General features: G+C 37.4%; 1 protein-coding gene across 7 annotated transcripts in view; it reads right to left on the bottom strand.

Annotated features, from left to right (window-relative positions):
- The window catches only part of LOC126073259 (TLC domain-containing protein 4-like), a 231307-nt gene that overhangs the window by 24071 nt on the left and 179964 nt on the right, over positions 1-27272 (bottom strand). For 5 of the 7 annotated variants that reach the window (XM_049879718.1, XM_049879713.1, XM_049879715.1 and 2 more), the window contains 4 exons: positions 22079-22238; positions 16716-16805; positions 13566-13624; positions 10685-10779 (listed from right to left, as the gene is read on the bottom strand). In XM_049879718.1, the coding sequence (XP_049735675.1) occupies positions 10685-10779; positions 13566-13624; positions 16716-16805; positions 22079-22227 (393 nt within the window). In that variant the 5' untranslated portion in view covers positions 22228-22238. Of the gene's footprint in view, positions 1-10684; positions 10780-13565; positions 13625-16715; positions 16806-22078; positions 22239-24253; positions 27216-27272 lie in introns of those variants that run through there. The other 2 variants (XM_049879719.1, XM_049879721.1) reach the window with 2 other exon arrangements.

Genomic DNA, 27272 nt, shown 5'->3' on the forward strand with positions numbered 1-27272 from the left:
GGACCTTCCTCCAAAGCTGACAGAGAAAGCCTTCCCCTGGAGCTGATATCCTGAATTTGGGCCTGTAGTCTACTAGGCTGTGAGAGAATAAACTTCTCTTTGTTTAAGCCAGCCATGTGTGGTATTTCTGTTACAGCGGCCCTAGATGACCAAGACAGGTGATTCGATCTTACTCATCCAAATTTACAGCAACAGCCCCTACGCAAATCCCATGCCCTGATGAAACTTTGTCCTTAATCTCACCCATGAAGACCTGACATAGTCTCCTCAGTGCCTTTCCTCATAGAGTTTTCTGACCTAGGAACCCTTTTCTACTTTTTTCTGCCATTCTAAGCATGTATTTTTTTTTTAGGGGGGCGGGTGGGAGGAAGATGAGGCAGAGTTTAAGTCTCATCTATCACAAAAGTTCTCTTAGGCAAAAAAAAAAAAAAACCCATTGTCATCAAGTTGATTCTGACTCATAGCAACCCAACAGGTCAGAGTAGAACAGCCCCGTAGGTAACCAAGGAGTGGCTGGTGGGTTCGAACTGCTGACCTTTTGGTTAGCAGCCAATCTCTTAACCACTGCACTACCAGGGCTCCAAAAAAAGCTCTTTTAGATAATACAAAAAGGCATAAATAGACATAGGAAAATATAATCACTATATAAAAATATTTTTAAAAATTTTATATTTTTATATAAACTGTAAAAATACACGTCAAGTATTATTGGTAGTTATTTCTGGAAAATCTGTACAGAGAACTTTATATTTTGTACTATCTCGACAAACTCAATTTTTTAAAAATACCTATATTCAGAAAAAAAAATTAAAAGATTAATAGAAATTAACACAGTGATCTTTCCATTCCCTAAATTACTATAACATTACTGATTCATCATTTGGTATACATTGTTTGCATTTTTTAATATTTTCCTATATTTAAATCTTAGCTCACTAACTGAAAACATCAGTTTATTATATCTTTATCCCCTGCTCCCCACACTTTTAGTTGAAAACTACTGTAAGCCACACTGCGGTGCAGAATTGCTTCCGGAGTCCCTGAGGGGTGAAATGGTAACATACTCTGCTGCTAAGTGAAAGGCTGGAGGTTCATCTCTACCCAGGGGTACCTCAGAAGAAAGTACTTGTGATCTACTTCAAAAAAGCCAACGATTGTAAACTTTACGGAGCCCATGGGGTGGCCATGAGATGGAACCAACTCAATGGAAACCGGTTAGTCTTACTTCTATATTTTCTGGTCTTGTGCTCCAATGACTCTCAACCTTCTTAATCCCACACCCATAACAGCTAGCACTCACTTGTGGGGCATATTTCTAGAGGCGTGAGTAGCCATTAGATTAGCTTCAGGTTATGTATAACTCCTTCTTGTTACCGTTTCCCCTTCCATTCTACTCAAGTATACCTACTGGAATACAAGTAAGATATATACTATAAAAAGGATAGGATTAAATTTCTTCTAATATCTTTAAATAGATTTCAAGCTTTGATACTTTACTGTTAGTAAATTATGACAAACCTCACAACTGACTTCTCATCAATATGGTGTTTCCACTTTTATCGTCTACCTTTAAGGAGCTCTGTTTGCCTCTAGTAAAATTCACACTTGCCATGGTCTCTGCATGACTCTGTGAGGGCAAACAAAACAGCATTTGTCTGATCCCTTCCAGAGCTTATAAGAAAATTCTTTTATCCAGAAAATTCTTTTATCCAGTGATTACGAAAATCTGGATTTTCTTACCGTGGGAAAGATAAGTTTCTAACTGTTGACAGGGGCTAGGACCAGAGGTTTGGGAAGTAGGAGCAAAGACAAGTAAAATTATTATGTACCTACTATTGCTAGTACTGTACTAAATACTGTGCTACCACCAATGCCTTGGAGTGGGATGGCACCCTTTCCACCACTGTTGTTGTTGGGTGCCATCAAGTCAATTTCCATTCACAGCAACCCCATGTGACAGAGCAGAATTGTCCCATAGGGTTTTCTAGGTTGTAATCTTTATGAAAGCAGATTGTCAGGTTTTTTGCCCACATAGCCACTGGGTGAGTTCAAACCACTAATCTTTGGGTTAGGAGCCAAGCATTTAACCTCTGTGCCCCAGGGCATATTAGAAGATAAACTCTGGGCATCCCAAATTGGAACCTTGTATAAAAATATGACTGTGTTCTACAGTAGCAATAATGAGGTCCTTTTTATAGGTTATTTGGGCTTCTGTAGACTGATCCAGAGCCTTAGCACATTACTATGGGAAAGCCTTTCAAAGTACCCATCAAACTAAAAATGAGTTTGGGTAACAAAATCCGTAACTGTTTGCTTAACTTAAACCATTCAAAGTTTTTGGATATTAAATTACAAGACAAGGTTTGAGCTAACACACAGGATGGAGTTGTCAAATCACACTCATCTGAAACAGTGAACTTATCTAGAATCAAGCTTTACTAAATGTTACAAACATACACCCTTCAAAAAACGCAGGTAAAGCAGAAGGAGGTCTGGGACATCACTGGCAGTCAGCAACCCAGGTCCCTTCCTGCATTGAGCAGGCAGCTCTGGCCCAAAATAGATCATGCTCAACTATGTGAGGGTCATAAAGTTCCTCATACAGTAGGGAGACTTTAAATGATAAAACATCTCCATTTTACACCCCCAGAAAGTGGTACAGCCTACATGACATTCTCCAAGGAGCCACGCTTCATAGAACCTGAGTCTTCTTCATCATAAGTAATCCTTGGCCAGGGTCATCCTGCTAAGAGCATTTCAGAGTTGAGGTATCTTCCTCTTAACAACTATCAGTATTTACCCAGGAGGCATTGGTGGTTCAGTGGTAGTTGAGCTGGCATCACAGTTAAGCACTTGGCTGCTCATCAAAAGGCCCGCAGTTCAAACCCAACAGCCACCTTGCAAGAGAAAAATGTAGCAGTCTGCTTTCGTAAAGATTTACAGCCTTGGAAATCCAGTGGGGCAGTTCTCTATCTTACAGAGTCGCTATGAGTCAGAATCGACTTTATGGCAACAGGTTGGTTTATGTGGAAGATCAGGTTCAATTTTCTGCCAATGTACGTCACGAGTAGCCACCAATCATCTGTCAGTGGAGGCTTGCAAGTTGCTGTAATTCTGGATATGTTTCAATGACGCTTTCAGACTATGATATACTAGGAAGAGAGGTGTGGAGATCTATCTTTGAAAATCAGCCAGTGAACACCCTATGGGTCACAATGGTCTAATCTGCAACAGATTATGGGGATGGCACAGAACTGTTTCATCCTGCTGTGTATGAGGTTGCCATGAGTGGCAGGCCGACTGAACGGCAGCTAACAACACTTACCTAAATGTCTTGTTGACAAGTAGATTAAACTGGGTCACTAGCCACCTTTTCTTCTCCCCTTCCCCCAAGGCAGTGAATGGATTGGCAGTCAGCTGCTTGCATGCATTCCTCCCAGGGTTACTTAAAAACCTGATGACATAGCTTACTCTTACTTGCACATTGTCTAGTCCTCCAGTATTGGACCTAAATCAAAAAATTTCAACAAAATTGTTGAATCACAGAAGAAGAATGGAACTTTAAAGATTATTTCGTACTGGCCCCCGGACACCCTTATAGCTCAGTAATGAAGTCACTCCTGAGGTTCATCCTTCAGCCAAAGACTGGACAGGCCCATAAAACAAAACAAGAGTAAATGGGCACACCAGCCCAGGGGCAAGGAATGGGGAACCCAAGGTCGAGAAGGGGACAATGTTAACATGTTGTAGGGTTGGCAACCAGTGTAACAAAAAACAACATGTGTATTAACTGTTTAATGGGAAACTTAGTTTGCTCTATAAACCTTCACCTAAAGTAAATAAAAAATAAATATTTTTTAGTGCAAGCTCCACCCGAAGTTTCTACCCTATTACATCTATTTGATTGAAAATATGTTCTGGTAGAACAGTACATTTAAAAGACAGGCCATTAACCTCATTATAATCCTTTAATCATTGGGGATGTCTTTCTTGTGTGAAACAGAAGTCCCTCTACCTCTCTTCACCATCCTCAACTAGGCCTGAAATAATCCAGAATACAGCTACTCCCTCTTTTCCTTACTAGGGCTTTCACATTTCCAAGCACAGTTCAAAGTCATCATGTCCCTAGCTTCTTGTCCTTTCTAGGATGACATTTCTGGGTCTTTCTATTACCCGTCATAGAACAATAGCTAGCTAACCTAATCTCCCCTCTGCAGTTATCTGGAAGCCCTCCCCTAAACACACACCGGTTTAAGAATCTCAGATGATGATGATCTTGAGCGTGGTCTGACCAGGCAAACTATCCTGTTGCCACCGAGTCAATTCTGACTCATGGTGACCCTACAGAACAGAGTAGAACTGCCTCATAGGGTTTCCAGGGAGCGACCGCTGGATTCAAACTGCCAACATTTTGGTTAGCAGCAGAGCTCTTAACCAGGGCTCCAGGCGAACTATAACTTTGTTTTAATTGCATTTTGTGCTTCCCCTGTACAGTCTAAATTTGTAATAGCTTTCTCTGTTTAGCAGATGTGACATGCTATTGGAGCCCTGATGGCACAGTAGTTAAGAGGTCGGCTGCCAAACACAAGGTCGACAACTGAAGTTGTGGTCATGTACCACCTCCAGGTCATTTTCCCCTTCTCACACTACTGTTAAACCTAAATGCAAAACTTAACATTTATCACTAGCAAGTTCTATCTATTTGTTTCAGCCTATTATTTCAGTCTGAAGCTTTGGTAAAAATGTAATACATCATCCAGCATATGGACTATTAGTTCCTTTTCTCGACTTTGTTTCAGTCATTTGATAAACCCCAAACCAAACCCACTGCCATCGAGTCAACTCCAACTCACAGCAACCCCATAGGACAGAGCAGAACTGCCCCGTAGAGTTTCCAGGGACTGCCCGGTAGATTCGAACTGCTGACCTTTTGGTTAGCAGCCATAGCACTTAACCACTATGCCACCAGGGCTTCCATCATTTAATAAGCTTGCTTCTTAAAAAATCTACATTGAGAATAAAAATATTAACTAGGGTGGCCATAACAATTCTCTCAGCTGACGTCTATTTTAATCATCACACACCAAGTCCAACCTATCCGCTTGTTTTCCTTCCTGGTATTGAAAGAAAAAAAATGAATTAAGAAAGCTAGTAAGCTTAGAGAAAGAGAGGGGGACAGCTCTGCTAAGGTAATTCGCCCATACAAACCTGAGAGGGTGTTCTGTGCACACAGAAGAGGATGAAGGGGGCACCACAGAACAAGGAAGGCAGAGCTAGACTTCAGCTCCTCCTAAACTAAAAATGAGGAAGGCCTTACAGGAGCTGTGTTATCTTCATGAAATATGGGGAACGGTGACATCAGATGTGCAATATTAAGAAGTTAATATTAAAACACATTCCAAAACAAACAGAAAAAACAAAAAACTACATGTCTATGTGTATTTTACATATATGATTTACACATATATCTGTATGCACATATATATATTTTGAAACGTGACTACTTAACATTTTTACCATGGCTAGTCTCTCAATTAGTAGCAAGAGTTACTAGCTAACTGTATAATTTTGCTTTCATTAAGATTTGTATGTTACAGAAATACTAATAAAGCAATTCCTAAGACTTACTTCTGCCAGTCTATTGCTCATTGTGTGAAAAAAGCTGAAAATCTTTTTATTTTAGTAGGAAAAAGACTAATAGATTATTCAAGTTTTAAAAATATTTTACTTTCAATATTAAACGTCTTTTATTGTACGTAAATTTAGTGGGAAATATAAATCACCCAGGCCTTAATACTGAATCTTGCTTTAGTAAACTGTATTAGGTTGCTACTTTTAGCACTTACCTAGTCAAGAAAATATTAATTTTTGAAATTTTATTATCTTTTGAAATGCTGTTATCACGGTTACTATAGTCGCCTAAAATTTTCCTTTCAGGCTACCCTAATTGGAGGAAAGGAGGAAATGCAGTATTTAGGTGTAATTAAAAATAGTCAATACTACTAAAATCCTTTGAAAACAAGTTTTTCTTTTTTAACACTATTAATGGCAAAATGTTAGTGAGTCATAGCATTTATTCCACGGCAATGTTGGGGAAATTTTTCTTCAGACTAGACATAAGACCGATATTTTTATAATTCTTGTCTCCTGATGTAAATTACAAATTTATTGTATCTGATATAACAAATCCTTCATTGTTCAACACCATTTAACACGTATTTTACTGAGATAAAGCTCTAAACAAGAGGCAGAAATTCTCACCTTCAAGGCATTACACCCAACCTAGAACTCTTAAATAAATGCACCAAGAGCCGCCTGAAGCCAAATTTTATTCATATTGAAATCATTTAATGATTAGATCCCAGGGTAGTGTAATAATACAGAAGAGCTGTGAGCATATGCATACTTGCTGATTTTTTCACGTTTACCCTAATCCCAAAACCCAGTGCCATCAAGTCGATTCCGACTCATAATAGCTTTTGAAATTTATTGTTACTTTTCTCAAGCCATGGTTTGCTTGGGGAGAGGAGGTGATTCAGAATAAACACAAAAAGTAAGCCTACCAGAGAATCATCAAATGTATACTGATTTAGGAAATAATATTGGAGTCATTATTCCCTGTCCTTTAGCACAGAGAATGTGACCCCGCTGGAGCTGGGCTCACAAGGGCTCACAAAGACTCACAAGGACACATAAACTGGGTCCTGAGATAAAAACAACAGATAGAATAATCTTGGAAAATATCTTCTAGGGAACCTTTCGCATAAGCCAGAACACAAAAGACTTTCCACTCTTACCCTTTTCTATTAACATTCAGAGAATAGCAATTTGTTGGACCAATGAAGACCCTCTTGACTGTCATTACTGAAACCTGTACCAATGATCGTTAAAAAAAGACAATTCAAAATGTAGGATCACAGTTTCTAGTCAATCCGTGAAAAGGTGAAGCTTTCAATGGTTTTAACCCATCCTGTAATGTTAATATATACTGAAGGCTCTGTAATGTTCCTCAGACTCAGGCAGACGTGGCTGTGGCAGCATGCTTGTCTGTTTTCCCACTCTTGCTTATTCTGTAATTTCCTTGGACTCAGGCAGACCTGGCTGTGGCAGGATTCTTGTCCGCTTCCCACTTTTGTCTTTTTGAATATATGCTGAACAAACTTTCTTTTTGCTGTACTAAACTTTGTGATGTTTTTTCCCCTACGACAATACAAAGGATGGTGGCTTATCCTTAAAAATAGGACATTAAAGCATAAATGTATTTATTTTCAGGATAATAAGAGATTAGCCTGTTTGGTTTTCTTGATAATTAGTATCCTGCCCAAAAAGGGGTGAAAGCTGAACATCAGAAAAAAGCTGTAGGATTTTAACCTGTCTATTTTTTTATACAGATTGCAGAGTTCTGGTGACACAGTGGTTAAGAGCTTGGCTGCTAACCAAAACGTCAGCAGTCTGAATTCACCAGGCACTACTTGGAGGCCCTATACAGCAGTTCTACGCTGTCATATAAGGTCGCTATGAGTCAGAATTGACTCCATGGTTTGTTTTGTTTTTTTGGTTTATACACATAGCAGTCAAGAAATCAAACGTCATATTACATTGGGCATATCTGCTGCAAAAGACCTCTTTAAAGTGTGAAAAGGCACCTTAAGGACTGAAGTACACCTGACCCAAGCCATTGTATTTTCAATCGTTTCATAGGCATGCGAAAGCTGGACAATGAATACGGAAGATCAAAGAAGAATTGATGCATTTGAATTATGATGAAGAATACTGAATAGACCCTGGACTGCCAGAAGAACAAACAAATCTGTCTTGGAAGAAGTACAGCCAGAATGCTCCATAGAAGCATTGTTTTTTCTGTTGTACATAGGGTCACTATGAGTTGGAACCAACTTAATAGCACCTAACAACAATAACAATACAGACAGAAGGTCTCTGGGTAGTGCAAGCCGTTTGCACTTGACTACTAACCTGAAGGTTGCCAGTTCAAACCCACTCAGAGGTGCCATGGAAGAAAGGCCTGGTGATCTGTTTCTGTAAAGATTAAAACCAAAACCCATTGCCATGGAGTAGATTCTGACTCACAGCGACCCTATAGGACAGAGTAGAACTGCCCCATAGGGTTTCCAAGAGCACCTAGTGGATTTAAACTGCCGACCTTTTGGTGAGCAGCCTTTCTGTATATAACACATGGGGTTGCCATGAGTCAGAACCGACTTGATAGCAACAGGTTTGGTTTGCTTTATATAGAAAGAAGATGATTCCTTAAGCTTTAAATTACTCCACCAGAGAATTTTAAAACTCCAGTAGAGAGAGGTACCGAAACGGTGATCAATACCAAAACAGTGACCAAAACATTACATGACCTGTCTATAATCTGTAATACTCTAAATCAAAGCATCTTACTTTCCACTAGTTCTTTAACAGGGCATACCTTTAAAAGCTATAGGTAATTTGCTTCTACTCTTCACTTGAAATTTTATTGAATACCAATTACAAAATCTTCTTTTATGAAAAACCCAGTAACCCAGTGCTATTTATGAAAAAAGCTTACCACAAATAGCCTAAACAATAATTTGAATAAGTATCAAGTCAAAGTCCTTTCCAAGTTCTCATTATATACGTGACAAGGATTTCCTCATGCTTTGCACAGTTATTTTCTTAGCTTACTTAGAACAACAAAATGCACACAGTGACCCAGGGATTCAGTGCATGAAAAATCCAGTAAACGTAGGGTCTGAAAATAGATATAACAGAATTTCTTTGCATGGAAACATTCATCATTTCATTAATTTTTTTTCTATTTTGGTTCTCTGCGAATAGATTTGCTTTAGATAAATTTATTTCATACTAAAACAATAAAACCCAGGAAGGCATCAAAGAACCAACAACCATCTTTAAAAACAAAAAATTGCAGTTGATTTCCTTTACTTATCAATTTCATTAGCTAAGGCAACAGTTAATTTCTTTTTTAAAAATCCAGTATGTATTTTATTGGTTTTAAAAAAAAAGTATAAAAGTCCAAAGAGAAAAAAATTTTTTATCCCACATAATTAAACATTCAACTTGCCTGTCCATGCATAGCCAGACATTTACTAAGCCTGTGGTTTCAGTGGCCAGAAGAGAACAGCAATTCATAATTTTCACATTTAAAAATGTGTGTAAGTAATCTGTTACCTTTCACCAGCTTATACTCTTTTCATAACATGTTGATTATGTGTGGCTCACGTTCAGAGAACATATTTCTAAATTACAGCCTAATACTGAACTCACCGTTGTACTCATAAACATTCCTTCCACAGTGAACCTGTATTTTGTTAATCAGTTTGCATCCTTTTTTAGAAAAAGTACCTAAGAAACAAAGTGCCTACATACCAAATACCTAAGACCTGTAAAAGGAAGAAGTCTTTTGATGCATCTTAAAATGGTAATATATTAATGGTTATAACATTTAGGAAAGTAGTAAAAATCTTAAACTTGCCATGGGATCAGAAAACATTTTATTAGGATTCCTGAAAGGATGGTTTTTATTTTATTATCATCATTAGAATTTCAAACAAAGAAGTTGTATCTTTAATTATCTATTACCTATTATGACTTATAAAAAAAAGATGAAGGAATAAACAGTAGGAAATGCTAGTACAAACGGCCTATTTCTTCAGAAAAATAAAGTGATTACAGATATCTTTTGGGGTAAAGAAGTACTTATTTTATACATTAAAACCTATACACTATTTAAAACATTTGCATTATTTAAATTTGTGACTTCCAATGGGCGATATGGAGAGATGCTTTGATACAGCTGATTCTGGCAGAAATCATGCCAAGGTGGTTTCTTAGTCACTATCATTGTGGGCGTGAACATAAAGAAAAATAGAAAAATACTGATACACATTTGTATGAATTTTTTTTTAAATCCTCAGTCACAAATATCCACTAATATAAAGGATCTTGGTAATACTAAACGAAGAAAAAACAAGTCTCGAAATTACATTTAAGTATTAAAACATGGACTTTTATGCTATATCTATTACATAAAATTCTAGTTTACATATATGTATTACTTCCAAGTATGTAATTTCAGCTTGGTGGTCTATCTGGGTTGAAAAATAATTGATTATCAGGACACCAAACAAACATGCGAGGGACATAAAATTGCTAATTTAAAAATGTATACGTAGAAAAATAATTTTAGGTACAGAATTTAACATGCTTCACTGCCTGAGATTTACTGCGAGAATCCTCTTTAAGCTCAGTTCTGGAATTCTGATGAAGTCTCTGAGCAAGACACCCCATTGTTCCAGCCTACTTAACTAATAAACATGTCATTAAGCAGAAAATAAATAACTTAGATGGTTATACAGGAATCTATACCTTCCCCAGGGTGCTAAATCATGAATGCATCTAGAAAGACAAATGTCTAGATCTACATAATCCTGCAAGTTTTAGGTAAAAATTCAAAATATTGAGGTCATTTGTCTCCCTCAAAATTCATAAATCCAAACAGTCACAGCAATACAAATAAATATACTATTTTGTTTAATAAACAAGATGGTGATCCCTGAATGCGTTTGGAGTTGGTCTTTATAAATTAAGAAATGTATGTTTAGACTTAAGATCCCCCTGCAGTCACTCTACCCCATCTTGTCTGCTTGTTAGGCTATTGCAAAACGGCACTCACCAGTACAAATTGGTATGCATACAGCACTGTAAAATGGTGAATTACAAAAAGTTTGTCACCAATCGCTCTCCAATAGAAAATGAGAAGCAACAAATCTGTAAGAAGGAAAAATTAGTAAGATATTACATAGGAAGAAAGCTGCATTGTTACGCAAATATATTTACCTCTTCCCTCTGGCATCTCATCACTGTCTACTCTGAGCCCACAGCAGTTTGTTCATACCTCACCTAGTCCAACAACCCATTTTTTTGTAAAGTCTCTGCTTTGATAGAACTGTCTCACCCACTATGGGGTGGGGGGCGTTGGTGGTTCAGTGGTGGAATTCTTGCCTTCCATTCAGGTGACCCATGTTCAATGACCAGCCAGTGCACCTCATCTCAGCTACCACCTGTCAGTGGAGGCTTGAGTGTTGCTATGATGGTGAACAGATTTCAGCAGAGCTTCCAGACTTAGAAAGACTAGGAAGAAAGGCCTGATGACCTAATTCCAAAAAAGCAGCCAATGAAAACTCTATGGATCACAATGATCCCATCCCATTGTGCATGGAATTGACAGTACATATCTAACAACAAAAGTAACACCCATTATCCTGTGGTTCCTTCAGGATAAGAGCCAAGCTGTAGGCATCTTTATGCTCGTGGAATCTAGCACCAAACCAAAAGCCTGTTGCCATTGAGTCAATTCTGACTCATGGTGACCCAGTGTGTTACATAGTAGAACCAAGCTCCAAGGGTTTTCTTGACTGAAATCTCTGAAGAAGCAGATAAGCTGACCTTTCTTCTACAGCACTGCTGGGTGGGTTCAAACCGTCAACCTTTCAGTTCGTAGCCAAGCACAAATCACTTGTGATTCCTAGGGACCTACCGCGTCTGGTGTATAGGCACACAACATAATTGTTGAATGAATAAATGGATAACTTGACTCCAGTGTTAAATAAAATGAAAATGTCATCAAATAATTTTTTTAAAAAAAGCTTAAATTACTGATTTTCATCATTACATTAATTCAGACAGAGAATAGATGGTGGTAGAAAATGACCAACTGATTTATAACACAAATTCAATGAAAAATACAGAAAATGAACAGAGAACAAATTAAATATTAATTTAAAATGGCAAGACCACCACGAGGTCATGACATCAATTTTTCTTTAAAAAGTCCTGAATCGAATTATCACGACTTAGGAAATAATTTCCTTTAACGAAACACCCAAAAGGCTGTCAGGTCAAATCCACCAGATACTCTTTGGAAGCCCTATGGGACAGTTCTACTTTGTCCTATAGGGTCACTATGAGTCAGAATCAACTCAACGGCACTGGGTTCCCCCCACCCCTCCACCCCGGGTACGTATTTTGGCTGCATACTCTTTGGTCATCAATTTATATAACAATGATTTTATAACATTTTCTGTAGAGAGAATAAAAATAATTCACTTTTCATTCAGGTTTTAAAATTTTCTGATAGTTTAGGTAAGTTTCGTTCAGCTTCATTGCTCCTGTTTATAAATTTTTTGGGTTATCTTATTTGAGAAAACCTTTATCAAGTTTCTTTCATACAAAATTTCCTGGGTAGTAACTCCTTTTGAAATTGACACCATTCATTAACCTGTGTGTGTGGCGTATCACGAATTTTCTGTTATCCTGGACAAAGACAGCATTTTGTGTCAAACCAGAAAATCTTTTTCTAATGTACTCATGTGATTCACTCTTCTTTTAACCTACTAATTATTTCTACTCTTAATGAATTACTGCATTTTGGTATGATGTAATTCTTTTGGTTACAATTCACTTCTCAGTTTCAGAAAAATGTTTATTGATTTTATTGTTTATCATTTTTGTTTCATATTCCATTATTTTTATTTGATTTTCTCTCAATTTCTTAATAAATTTGAAAATTACAAAATAAAGTTCCTATATAAATGTCCAAATCAGGAATCTGTTATCTCACCCTTGTTTTAAGAGATGGTCCCAATGTCTTCTGCAGTTAAAATGACATGTTCCCAACTTGCCCTTTACCTAACAATACAAATGACCGTGGTCACTCCAGCTCCATCTGACATGAGGGGAAATACGAGAGGTGAATGTGGAGTAGAAAAAGTCTGGATTTTAATTGATCGTGGATAAAACAGCTTACTTTTGCAAATTTTAACACAACACAACAAAACATTGAGCATAGGAGCACAATTCAAGGGTCCTTGCAAGTGAGGGACCTTGAAGCTTAAACATCTTTAGCTTCACAGTTAATTCCACCTTAGGATACAAACAGAAAAAACAAAACAAAATCCAGACTCATTGATTCCCACTCATGGCAACCCCGTGTGTTATAGAGTAGAACTGAGCTCCATAGGGGTTTCTTGGCAGATTGCCAGGTCTATCTTCCATGGTGCCACTGAGTGGGCTCAAACTGCCAACCATTTGGTTAGCAGCCAAAAGCAAACTGTTTACGCCACCCAGCGACCTACAAAGAGCCCATCACTAGTAAAAAATGTCTGGGCCTCTCTTGTCTGGGGCTTCATTCTGCAGCTGTGATCTTCATCTGAGATCAGATGAAGTTAAAAAAGCCAACTTTTTTTCATGCGTGTGTATGAATTCTCAAAGCTTCTTCCTTAAATAAATAAACCAATAGCATACATTATGCAGAGCCCTGATGGTGCAGTGTTTAAGAGCTCAGCTGCTAACCAAAAGGTCAGCAGTTTGAAACCACCAGCAGCTCCTTGGAAACTTTATGGGGCAGTTCTATGCTGCCCTACAAGGTCGTTACGAGTTGGAATCAGCTTGATGGCAATGGGTTCAGTTTGGTTTGGTTGCACACTATGTATTCTTTGCACAATTCCACATGTATTTAAAACAAAAAGGTAGATAGTAAAGCACATAGCACATACCAGAAATGAGGTAGCCTGAAGTAACAGCAATATTCACATTCGCGAGCACTGAATCACCCCTATAAGTATTAAAAAAAAAAAAAAATTTCTTTTTTCTTTTTTTTAGCACATGGGTTATAAATGATGCCAACTTTTTTTTGCTATTGAGATTTAAATATAATAAAAACACTTACTATAGTTTCTGAAATCTTAAGTGGCCATTTTCAAATATAAATTGTAAAACACACAATGAGATTTAGCAGAACTGAAATGATCCTGTAGTACTAGACTAGCAGGCATATGCTTTTCCCAGGATAATGTCAACCCACAGCCCCTGAAGAAATCTTGCAGCCTTCCTGTCCAAGATGACTCTTTTTAATCAAGAGATCTTCTGTAGTCCATAATTTCCCTGAAGTTTACTCTAGGCCCAAGCCAGTCTCCAAAATTTGCTTGAGAATAAATCATCAACTCTTGGAATTCAGACTAGGCTCAAATCCTCTAAAGTACCTAAGCTGGTCCATACTGAGGTCCCCGAAGTAGAAGACCACAGACCTCCTGAGGGTAGGTAAAAGTCCCCAATGCATTTTAAACTAAACTCAAGTTTTAAGAACCATTCTCAGAAACTCCAGGTAAGGGGGGTAAAGTAAGGGTTTTGTTTTTTTGGTTTTTTCCCCCAGAATTTGGAAGGCATCATCCATACCCCCAGTGGAATTTATGGTGGGCTTTGGAGGATATCTAAGTGCCCTCTACAGTTAACACTCCAGTGTATTAAGTCACCTAAGGAACGTCTCAATAGGAATTCTGGATCCCATTCTAAGCCTTACAATACACATAATACTGTTCTATGATAATACTTCTAACTTCATAACCATAATTCTCACATATATTAGGTAAAAGTTTTACTAATATAATTTAGCCAAAAGTTAACGTTTTATAAATGTGTTCACAAATGATTTTTTTTACAAGAGAATTCAAATGGGATTGCAGACGTAGATTTTTTTGATTCTAGTCTGAATCAGGGAGCCCTGGTGACACACTGGTTCAGAACTTGGCTGCTAACCAAAAGCTCAGCAGTTGGAATCTACCAGTCATTCCTTAGATACCCTATAGGGCAGTTCTGCTCTGCCCTATAGGGTCACTATGAGTCAGAATCGACTCAATGACAATGCGGATGGATTCTGAATCAGTGATACAAATACCTTGAGAAATCATCTGGTCCAGCCTCTGATTTTGAAGCAATATGGTATTATCATCATTATTTTACCAAGGACTAGAGGGATTTGCCTATTCTCATACAATTAGGAAATGATCAGAGTAGGACAGTTTAACCCTGTTGTTTCAACCCCTACACATATCAATATCCTACACTTTTGCTCTACTAATGCTCTTTATCAGCCCTTTATCTGATTTATAATGTGAACTACTGGTGAAATATTTAAATCTCAATAGAAAAAAAAAGTAGGTGTCACGGATTGAATTATGTCACCCAAAAACTGTGTGCAACAATTTGGCTGGGCCATGATTCCCAGTATTGTATGGTTGTCCTCCATTTTGTGACTGTGATTTTATATTAGAGAGGATTAGAGTGGGGTTATAACATCCTTACTCAGGTCACCTCCCTGATCCAATGTAAAGGGAGTTTCCCTGGGGTGTGGCCTGCACCACCTTTTATCTTACAAGAGATAAAAGGAAAGGGAAGCAAGCAGAGAGTTGGGAACCTCATACCACCAAGAAAGCAGTGCCAGAAGCAAAGTATGTCCTTTGGACCCAGGGTCCCTGCGCAAAGAAGCTCCTAGTCTGGGGGAAGATTGATGAGAAGGACCACAGAGAGAGAAAGCCTTCCCCTGGAGTTGATACCCTGAATTTGGACTTCTAGCCTACTAAAAAAGACTGTGAGAAAATAAACTTCTCTTTGTTAAAACCATCCACTTGTGGTATTACTGTTATGGCAGGACTAGATGACTGAGACAGTAGGTATCGTTAATGACAAAATAAAACTGTCAATAGCTGGAACTACAAATGGAAAGATAAAGCCCAAATTATGTCTTTTTTACAAATGTGGATCTGAAAAATACAGCAAATGAAAATTGAACTGGAATACATTACAGCATAAAAATGCACAAATATAAAAAAAAATTAGAGGTTTGTTAAGAAAAAAACCAATCAATGAGTCAAGTCTTTGTTGTAAAATTTACTTTCCAAAGGAATTAGTTTTCCTGAAAATTATCTAAGTAAAATAAAACTGAAAAAAAAAAAAAAGCTAGAAATCGTTGAGGAAGACTGTATAGAAATCTGGTCAAGGAATTAAATTCACTAAATTGATTCACTCTGAAAAATAATTTCCCAGTGAAAATTCATCAATATTGCTATAATACTGATGGAAATAATTCCATACTGATGAATAAAACACAACATCCTTGCAAACAGCAGTGGTCAAAATGCCTGGTCAAAATGCCCGAGAGCCCGTATCTACCATGTACCAATGCAGCGCTTCCTAAAAACACAGCTCATCTCTCAAACTAAGCTGAAACAAAACTTTCATTTAGCACTAGGAAGTACATTTTGTAAAACTGCTGCCACTGAAATGAGTTTAAACTTTTCAAAAGGAACCATCTTACAGATCATTCTATTATTTTTGAACACAGTTATATTAGTGCCTCAAATCTTCTTATGTGGTACTAAATTCTTCTCACTTAGTCATCAATAAGTCTCATTTTTCATCTCTTTGATATCAATTTGATGGCTAAAAATTACAAATTTGAAGACTAAGTCTTAAATAGCTGTTACCAAGCTGACTAACTTATCTCAGTAATAACTCATTTTTACTCAAAACAGTATTTAAAATAACTTGGTTTTATTCACTAACAGTAAAAATGTTTATATTATCACCATATGCTCCCTATTTTTTATACCAATTGCCATACTAAGTCAAAATGGCCCTCACTGTATGTACTCAAATCTAAAATAAATCATTTTAAGGCACTTTGCTGAAATACATCTTGAACACACGTGCTTTCATAAAACATACACCATCTCTATGCTTTATGTTTTAAAGTAAGAAATGTTCTTATTAATAATAAATATATTTCACTTAAAGCACAATAAAAACATAAATAATAATAAATATAAAAACAGAAATCAAATCGACTATCTTAGAAATAAACAGCTTACCAAAGCGGATCAGCTATAGCTGCCTCATCAAAAAAGCAATTATACAGGCTAAAAATTCCAACCACTAAAGAATGGCATGTCGATACCACCCTGAAATGAAACAAATACATAAAGATTTTAGATTCTTTGGACTAAACTTCAACCCATTCTGGCAAGACATTTTGCATTCTTAAGAAGCTGTATCTAGAAGTATTTAAATATCGTAGTGGAACACATCTGAGAGTATAATATAAAATTGCCATTTAGAAATCCAAGGGCCACACTTTACTTTGGAATTAATGACAAAAAGAATGCCTGTAACTGCAGTCCCTGCTAGAAAACTGAGGAATCACTTCTTGGTGAGGAGCTCTAAAGCAGAAGCATATGTGATAAAGCGGTTGATGGAGTTTTGTACAGAGAGACGACAACTGGTAAGCCCACTACCCAGCACCCTGCTCCCAGCTCCATCTCCAACAGCATCACTGCAGGCTGAGTAGCCTGCTGTTTAGGCAATCAGTTGGGAATGCTTCCAAATGTACTGGCCTTAACCATTTCCTTATCCTTAAAGCAGAGTCTGGGTGGCACAGTGGTTAAGAGATCAACTGCTAACCAAAAGGTCAGCAGTTCAGAAGTGGAAATCCACCAGCTGCTCCTGGAAACCCTATGGGACAGTTCTACCATGTCCTGTAGGGTCGCTGTAAGTCGGAATCTACTTGACAGCAAATGGTTTGGTGTTTTCTTTCTTTTTTTTTTTTTTTTTTTGTATAGTTAAAACAATTCAGATGGATCATGAAATGAAGATGTATTACCTGGGAGATTTCTGTTTTAAAGGTACGTCCACATGCATTATCTCACTTGATTTTTGTAACAAAGCCTGAGAAAGCTAGGGCAGCTATTATTAGTCCTTCTTTAAAAGTATTATAAGAGCACATATAAATAGAGAAATTGAGGCCCACGTACAGAGAATCCGTTTTTAAAAGAAACACTCAAGTGAAAGCAAAATGTTCACAAGATCCAGGTCCAGTTCTCTCTTATAGAAGGAATAAGGTTTAAATAAAAACACCAGTTTCTATGAACATATCCTGCTAATTATTAACTTAACGACTCAAATGATATCCAAACTCTACGATGTGCCACTTCAAGACATACATGTAGGTTGCTGTGTAGCTATCCACACAGGGAAGTTTTTTATCCAACAATTTAGGATTTCTCATATCTTGATTTACAAGTAATGAAGTTTCTTTTCTCTTTGTTAGAATAAAAGATGAAATGAATACCAAAGCTTTCTCTCCAGAAATTACGGGTTCGTAATAAATACCTCTCTACAGTATGACCCCAAATATTTCAAAATAAGTGAAATGTATCAACCAAAAATAAAGCTTGATATTAGAAAATCTCACTGTAACATGAAAAACCAATCTACTTGATCTACTGGATGATATGTTCTTAAATAGATGAGTGTAATCATACTAAATCAAATGTTATTTTAAAGTCTCAAAAAAATCTCACTAATTTAAAGGCACTGATTCTATGCAATACCAAAGGATCATTCTGAAGTGTGAATAATTAGGCCAATTTATCTGACCTGCAGGTCTGGAATTTTCATGCCAAGCACACCTATGTTACATTTGGTACAGCAAGAAAAAAATGTAAACTCCTTGATGATTAAATGAAACACTCCATCTAAGTGATCCTATAGCCAGCTTTCTGTTGCTTTTCAAAAATTGTATAAGATGTAAACAAAAGTATAGCTTCTTTTACTAACCAGTTTTAGTGTTCAATAACCTTAAGTCCAAAAGTTTCCTTTCAGAAGAAATCTCTTTGTTCCTGATACTCAGGCCTCAAATGCTCTTTCCTGTTGAGATGTTATATGGTAAATGGGACGGATTACAAGCCCTCAGGTGATGGAAACAGCATATGATTCATTAAAACCAAAAACCTGTTGCCCAAGTCATAGTGGTCCTATAGGACAGAGTAGAACTGCCCTGCAGGGTTTCCGAGGAACGGCTGGTAGATTCAAACTGCTGACCTTGTGGTTAGCAGCCAAGCTCTTAACCATTGCACCACTGCGGCTCCTATAACTCATTAGGGGACAGTTGAATGTAACATGGACCATACAGTTCCCATTATAATAGGAGAAGCAGATACCCTGTGCTTACACACTATTCTGTATTAAAAGTCTATACTTTAACATTTCTCTTTTAGTAAAAATTTCCTATCTTATTCTTTAGGATTAGATTCCTGACAAAGTAAAATATAAATTCATTAGTGTCTACAAAAGAAATAGCAAAACGCTGCCCAAGATAAATTATTTCAATTTTTTTCAAAGAAGATTAAAAAGAAATGTTTGTGCTTACAAAAAGACACTGGTTTTCTAGGAAATAATTTGTGACCATTTTTAGAACAAGTATGTAAAGTTACTCATTCAATCATGCACAAATAGTCTGAGCATTACCAACAGAAATGATATAGCTCAAATAAACAGAAGACTTAAATTTTGGAGCGGGAGATTTAAAATTAGGAGTATTTCAACACAATGGAACTTTCTAAGCTATGTGACAGCAACTGGATAAAAATAACTAAGAAAATTTAAGATTACATTTTTATATATAATCTACATGAATCTAAGGTTTCAAAAAAGCAACAGCTAAACACAACAACTTCTCATTTATAATTAAAGTGTTAGCCCTCAAGCGTACAGTTTCTGGTGAGGTTTTTCCTCCTATCTTTTTTCTGTTAGATGGCTCAGACCACCCCTTGGTCAGAGACTTTTTCCTGATTACTGGGAAGAACTATGTGTGTTGTACTGATGCATCTGTTTCAAGACTGGAGGCTGAGTTTCAACATACAAATGCCATTTTTTTTCCCCTTTTTGCATTCTCCACCTCACAGTTGGAGTAGGAAGCCAGGAGTAACTCTAAACTATGAGAAAGGCAGAGACAGACAGAACACACCATTTGAATAGCTAAATGAATTTCACATAATCCGTGGCTCCTTTTTCAAATGGCAACTCACTTTCCCAAATGGTAATTCCCTGCAGCATAGAATGGCAGTGATGAGAATAAATGATAAAAGCATTTTTCAATTTCACTGTTTTGTTTCATTTTCATATTTGCATCTATCTCTCTACACCCTTCCTATTTCTTCAACCTGCACTTACCCATGGGAATGCTGGACAACAAGTAAAAAGGACTGAAAAAGAGTTGACACCTTTGAATTACCGTGTTGGCGAAGAATACTGAATATACCATGAACTGCCAAAAGAATGAATAAATCTGTCTTGCAAGAAATACAGCAAGAATGCTCCTTAGAAGCGAGGGTGGTGAGACTTGGTCTCACATACTTTGGACATGTTGTCAGGAGGGATAAGTCCTTGGAGAAGGATATGATGCTTAATAAATTAGAAGGTCAGCAAAAAAGAGGAAGACCCTCAATGAGATGGATTGACACAGTACTTGCAACAACGGGCTTAAGCATAACAATGATTATGAGGATGGCAAAGAACCAGGCAGTGTCTCCTTCTGTTGTATATAGGCTCGCTATGAGTCGGAACTGACTTAACGGCACCTAACAACAAGATTGAAAACCCTTTAGCCTATGCTTAACCACAGTGAAAAAGAAATGGAGGGCTTAAATTAGTAGCAGAAACCGCATGCCCTCGTTCCCACTCTTCCTTCTATTTTCCAGTATTCCATTTATGTACGTCAAACAGACTGTAAAATAAATAATGGTTAGTACCTTCAGTGCAGTACATGTCAACAATACAATGTGTGCTATTCTTATCACAAAAAAACATACCTCTCATTTTTCAAACTTATGTGGAGAAATGACTCTTGCTTTCTGGGCAAGAAGAACTGCAGCATATATGAACCAGACTAATCAGTATAATGTGCACGAGAAAACAACTACGGTCTTATTCCCATTATGAGTTATAAAAGTGGATGCCTGAAAGGTGGGAACAGGCTAAATGCTCATCAACAGATGGATGTATCAACAAAATGTGGTGCGTACACAAATGGGGTATCACTCAGCCATAAAGAGAAAGAAGTCCTGATACTATGACATGGATAAGCCCTGAAAACATTATGCTGAGTGGATCAAGTCAGTAACAGAAAAGAGAAATACTATACGCTCTCACTTATATGAAATATCTAGAACAAGCAAGTATATAGAGATCACAGTTTCCTAGTGGTTACCATAGGCAGGTAGGATGGTGCAGCAAAGGAAGACATGATGCTTAGGGGACATTGAGGGTCTTTTAAGGGTGATGAAAAATTCAGGAATGGTGAATGACGACGTGATGCTTGAACAACGTGATGAACATATTTAATGTCACTGAACTGTACATGTGAAGACTGATGAAAAGGCCCTATACTTTTACCACACACACACACACACACGAAGTGGATGCCTACAAAACAATTTGAATCAAACAAAGGGGATTTCAGGTCAAATATGATCCTTCTCAAATACTTAGACATTTGGTAGAAGTTCTTTAATTCTAAAAGGAAAAGCCAAGGAAAAACAATTACAGCAATTTTGAAGACTTGCTGAATTCATTTTACAGTTTGCATTAACTTCAACTAAATAACAACAAAAATATTCCCATAGCTGCTGCCACGCACTGAGGTTTGCAAATGCGCAGCCATGTCTGAGCACATGAAATGCTTTGAAGGTGGTCAAGCAGTCATCAGAGTCATTTGGTGTTCAAAAACTTGTGAGAGATTAATGAGTTGCAGAAGAAAAAAAAAAAAGCATAACCAATTTATCAAAAAACTCCAGCAGATTTCTACATCCTTAGATATCTTGTTCTTTTTTCTTTTTTTGTTCATTTAAAAAATTCTAAAAAGCAACATTTATTTTAGAATCACATAACGAAAGAATACATTCTGGAGGGCTCTGAATTGTAATGAAAAGTATATTAAAAGAGAGCTACCGATGCACTGATCATGGCCTGTGTCCTCTGGTGTGTAGAGTTCAACCGCCCTAAGCCAGTCAGTACTACGTACAGGCTACTCACAACACCAAGGAATGTTTTCTTCTGTTATCACTTCCAAAGAACACGTGTTTGTTATCTTAAATATTTCAGAAAAGAAGACAAAACAGTAATTTTAAACAGGCAGCTGGTGTCTAACATTCCCATGCTTCCCCAAGAAAGTTAAATAATTTCATCTTAACACCTTTCAATTTAAGAATTTTTTAAATGTCTTATATGACATCTATCTACTTCTTTCCTTTTACTCCTAAGGTCAAATAATAACATGTGACCTTGAATTTTGTTACATCGTCAATGTAAAATACTCTTTTGAGATATCTGAGATAGCTACTTTGTCACAAAACTAGTTTTTCTTTTATTTAATCAGTTACATTTTTATATGCTTTACCTTGAGTTCCATTCAATCTTCTTTTCGCAGCTGAGACTATTAAAACCTGGAGAAATTTTTGCTGAAAACCAAGAGCTTACAAAATGGAAAAGAAGCTGAAAGACGACAAAGCTGGCAAAAATAGTGCCTAGTTTAGTGATGGTATCCATATTTCTTCAACCTGTTAAAAGAAATGATGGCTATAAATTGGTATCTCATGATAAAGCTACATTAAAAATTGCTTACATTTTAAAGAGTATGCAGTTTTTTTAGTAATTTTTTAAAATTTAGCACAAATGTAAAAATTCAAAGAATTTTAAGCTTTTTTTTTTTTTTGCCTTTACCATGTACCTTACATTTGTATTTAAAACAAAAGAGGGGAAAATAATCTATTATCTCAAAGATCTCAATGTTATAAATTTTAGAAGACAACTTTAACAACATAAGATTCAAAATTATCCAAGTCTTAAAGTTTAACATTAAGAGGAAATCTGGGTACTATAACTGAAGATATCCTTTTAGTAATGTTATTTTTTATTAAACTTAGGAAAAATCAACTGATTTCTCTATCCCTCAATTTCCTCATACATTAAATGACAGAGCTGATTAGATAATCTCTAAGGTACAATTAAACTAAAAGTCATATGAGAAATAACATTACCTGTAAAATCAAAACAAACAATAATTACCAAATGCAAACTAATTCTACAGTAGGACAAACAATATTTAGAATAAAATTAAAATCATAAGAATTACACAGTCTTAGAAAAGAACCATATCACTACTTAAATTAGTATTTAATTTTTTAAAAACATTCTGTAGTCACACATATCCTTGGACAAAAATCCTCCATGGTTTTTATGTGGTTCCTAAAAAAACTTAGTAACATTCAGACCAAAAAAAGACACTAATGCATTTGTTCATATCCATCAGACACAGCATTTCTGTGGCTCTTGGAGCTGACCTTCACATGAAAAGGATATGAATCAATACACACTTCCAGGTGTCTAATGTGAAGAAATGTCACCTACTGAAGCCGATTCACAAGAGAAAACCCAAGTCATTGACTGCACCAGCAATAACCCCATTTCATTGCCTCCCAACCAGGATGTCATAATAATATTCAGTCTCCCACAGGCCCCTTCCAACAGAGCTCATGTGTCTATGACAAATTCTTTCCTCATTGTTTTTTGTGCTCAGTAAAAATATAGATATTACAGTTCTTCTCATTGGGAGTCCATTGACTATATTGGTCATCCACTTTTTAAAAAAATTCAACACATGTGGATTGAGTAATAAAATATTTTATTTGCAGTCTTTTAGCCTAAGTTTAATATTAACCAAATAATACGTAAAAGTTTTGTACATAAATTAAGTATCATTAAAACCTACAAAGTGAGGTGTAAAAGGGAAATGTTCTTCTTCTAAGACTAAAGCAAATAGGGGTTTGGAGGCTGGGGCGGCGGGGGCGGGGGGGGGCAGATAAATGCAGAAAATGAAGCCAGTCCTCACAGCAGAGTGGAGAGTCTGTTCCTAACTGGAGGGATGGTTTGCTCTAAGGGGTTTTGTCTGCTCCCTGCTGATGCTAGATGGGGGCTGGGCACAGGCTGCTCATTTATTTTCTTTAAAATCCAATATATAACATGAGTATTTATTTCATAAATGTTTGTTAAAAGTTACACTATAAAACATATTTATAAATAGTTACGTAACGTCCATTTTAAGGACCATTAATTTAACTAATCCAGTAAAAGGCACTCAAACAATTCACCATTAAGATATTCATCATACCCCAAAAAACCAGTCTTCGTTATACTGATGAAGATTTTATGTTTTCAACAGACTTACTTTCAGTTAAGTCTTTGGGGTTATATGTTGAGCGACTCCCTTTGCAAACATGTTTCATTGAAAACTACATAAAGGGCTCCATATATTCAAAATGTGGTTTCCATAAAAGGCTTGACACAGACAGAAGCTAATTAAATTGTTTTACACCCAGCTTTCCTTCTTATTAAGCAGCTGCTTGCTTAATCAGGCATGCCAAATCTGAGACTAATCTGGGGATTTTTTAACACATTTCCCCAGAAAACCAGTGCTTCTGGCACAAAGAAATTGCCCCTGTTCATTGACTTTAGGACACTGAGTCAGGCAAGGAAAATGGCAAAAATAGAAAGAAAGAAAAAAAAAGATGCTCACTACTAAAGTAGATGAAGGGCCTTTGAGAGCTCGGTGATTGCTGAACACAGGAATATCCAGTACAAGTGAAAGAGCACGGGACCTAGTTCACACACCTCTACACGTGGCTAGTAGCTGGCAGAAGGCTGGGATACGAGGTGCCATAGAAAGGACAGCTGAAACAGATATGGGAAATATTTCTGTGGCCCTTTTACAAGGGGAGTTTCTAAACAGAAACTTCACAATATAATTAGCCCATCCTGAGTCACAGGAATCATGAACACCAAAGAAATTCTTCTAGGGACCTGCTGAAAGCCATGATGTTTGTGCTTTTACCACCCGGCCCCCAACCCTCCATCCAATTTATATAAACTTTAATGTGAGCTGGTTTCTCAGTAGGGAAGAACATGAAAAGGCTTGCTGTACACCTCTCAGCCATGAGCTTTTGAAAGCCAGTCTCTTCCTGGCAGGAGGACTGCCAGGGACAGGGCTGACTCAGTCTTCACTTTGGCTTCAGTTCATCCAACACTTGTCATGTGTCTACCATGTGCCAGACACTGTGCTGGTGCCCAACACAGACCAGGAACCTGCTAATCGCCCAACAAGGAAGCAGGCACACCGATCATCACCACAGAAAGCTGTAGTTCAGGATACTGAGGGAGCATGCCCTGCTTTCCACTGGATAAATACCCAGCAGAGATGACCACCAGGTAAGTCCAGAACCACCAACCTGGGAACACAGTAACAATTACTTGCATTTCCCCATGTTTCTTGTTCCCTAATAGTATAGGCGTTCCTTACGGAGAAGGTCAGAATCACTGGTGCAACTACCATAATGTAAACAACCACACTCCTTCACTGTGCGATGCTACTTCCAGGAGAGAACCACTGCTGTGGGGTTTAGCAATAAATACTCTTAAAAAGAGGGAGAAAGGTCTTGCATGTTAGTCTTTAGTGGGACCAAGTAAGGCAAAGCTGGGAAGAATGCCTCACTCATGCTTAGCATTCTTATTCCCATCCCCAGTAACTTCCCTTTCCTATTTCTACACTGATTCCAAACGTTCACTGCTCTCATATCTCCAGTTCTCCTTGATGAGGTTTCTCCCCATTCACCAAGAAAATAGAGGCTATCTGGCATGAACTCCCTCAACTGGCAATGCTTACTTCCTTCCCCCCCAGGCCCTCTTCTCAGCACAACTTCAACACTGCTTACTGTGTGCTCCCAGCCTCTGCCATCCCCCAGTGCACCAGCCTTGCATGGTCAACTGCCCACTAGATGACTCCATCTGGGCGTCCTGGAGGCCCTGCAGGCTTCTGCTGTTGTTGAGTCAGCTCGGACTCATGGCCACCTTATGTATAATAGAACAAGATGTTGCCTGGTCCTGTGCCATCGTCTTGATCTTTGGTATGTCTGAGTTCATTGTTGTGGATATTGTGTCAATCCTACTCTTAAGGGTTTCCTTCATTTTCGCTGACCCTTTACCAAACATAATGTCTTTTTCTAGATGTTAGTCTTTCCTGATGACGTGTCCAAAGTAAGCAAGCTGAAGTCTTGCCATCCTCATTTTTAAGGAACATTCTGGTTTTATTTCTTCTGAGACTGATTTGTTCATTCTTCTGGCAGCCCACAGTACATCCAATATTCTACACTAACACCACAATTTGAATGCATCAATTCTTCTGTCTTCTTTTTTCATTGTTCAGCTTTTACATGCATATGAGGAGATCAGAAAAACCATGGCTTGAGTCAGGTGTACATAGCCCAAACTGAGCTTCACCCCAAACCAGCCCTTCCTCACATTCCTTATATTAGTGAAAGACACTCTGATCCAAACACTTCCCTATCTTCCAATCTAAAACAGCCAGTCAGACCTGACTCCTTCTTATTCCTCACTGCCACAATTAACTGGCTGCTACATCCTGGTAGATGGAAGAATGCCCAGTGAAGCATAACTTGATTCCAGAGAAGTTCTGAGTTTCTCATGATAGCCCTGTGAATAATACAAAGAAGTATGGGCTGGATAACAAAATTAGGTAAATCCAGAGCCAGTTGAATAACTAGAAGCAGAGTGTAGATCAATGGTCTGAAGAAATATCTCCTGCTATTCTATCAGGTTTTCTACTCCAGGTGTCATTTCAGTAAATATTTTTACAAAGACATGTTTACTTAATCTGCATATAACATAGAGCTGGGAAAGATAGCTAATATCATGGGTAACAGAATCAGGTTTCAAAACTATCTGCATAAGCTGAAATAAGGAATCCCAATCAGAAAGATGAAATGTAATAGGAATAAATTTTTTAAAGGCAACACCCAAATACAGATCTTGATATACTAGTCGCATGTGGATACAGACACACACAAATGACACAAGTCAGCAACAGAGAAGAGTGTAACGAAGATCCTAAAAATGAAAATCAAACTTCATGCTCATTTATAGTTGGATAATGTGCAAGTATAGCTTTTTATCAAGATAAGTTATCCGTCCCACTTTACTCAGGATTAATCACATACCAAAGTACTTTTAGGGTAGTGTAACTACGAAGGTGATTTTAGAAACCGTATCATGTCATGAAGAGTTAAAGGGCTCCGTAATGTCAGCTTGGGAACAAGATTACTCAGGGAACACTTAAGAGAATTCTTCAACCATATAAAGAACCGCCATGTAAAAAATGAAAGTGGGAACTTACTCTGCATTACTCCAAATGGCACAAATAGGCAAAAATTACGAGGGAAGAATTCAGCTTAATCTAAGGAACAGCTGTCTAACAATTTAAAAGCGGCCAACATCCATGATGGAAGTGGCAAAAGGATCACTAGGAAGACTGGTCTGCAGAGGGAGTAGGGGCCCTGGTCTGACCTTCAGAGCACCCTCAAAGTAAGATTCTGGGGTTCCAGCATTGAACTTAATTTCAGTTTCTAAAAAGATAATTTTGTATTAAATGACACAATAACTTCTTAACATTCTATCACTTTAAAAAAAGCAAAATTTCACATGTAAGAAAATATTAAAGATACATGACATAGTGGTAAGTGCTT

Source organism: Elephas maximus, chromosome 3 (assembly GCF_024166365.1).
Source record: "Elephas maximus indicus isolate mEleMax1 chromosome 3, mEleMax1 primary haplotype, whole genome shotgun sequence".
Lineage (NCBI taxonomy): Eukaryota > Metazoa > Chordata > Mammalia > Proboscidea > Elephantidae > Elephas > Elephas maximus.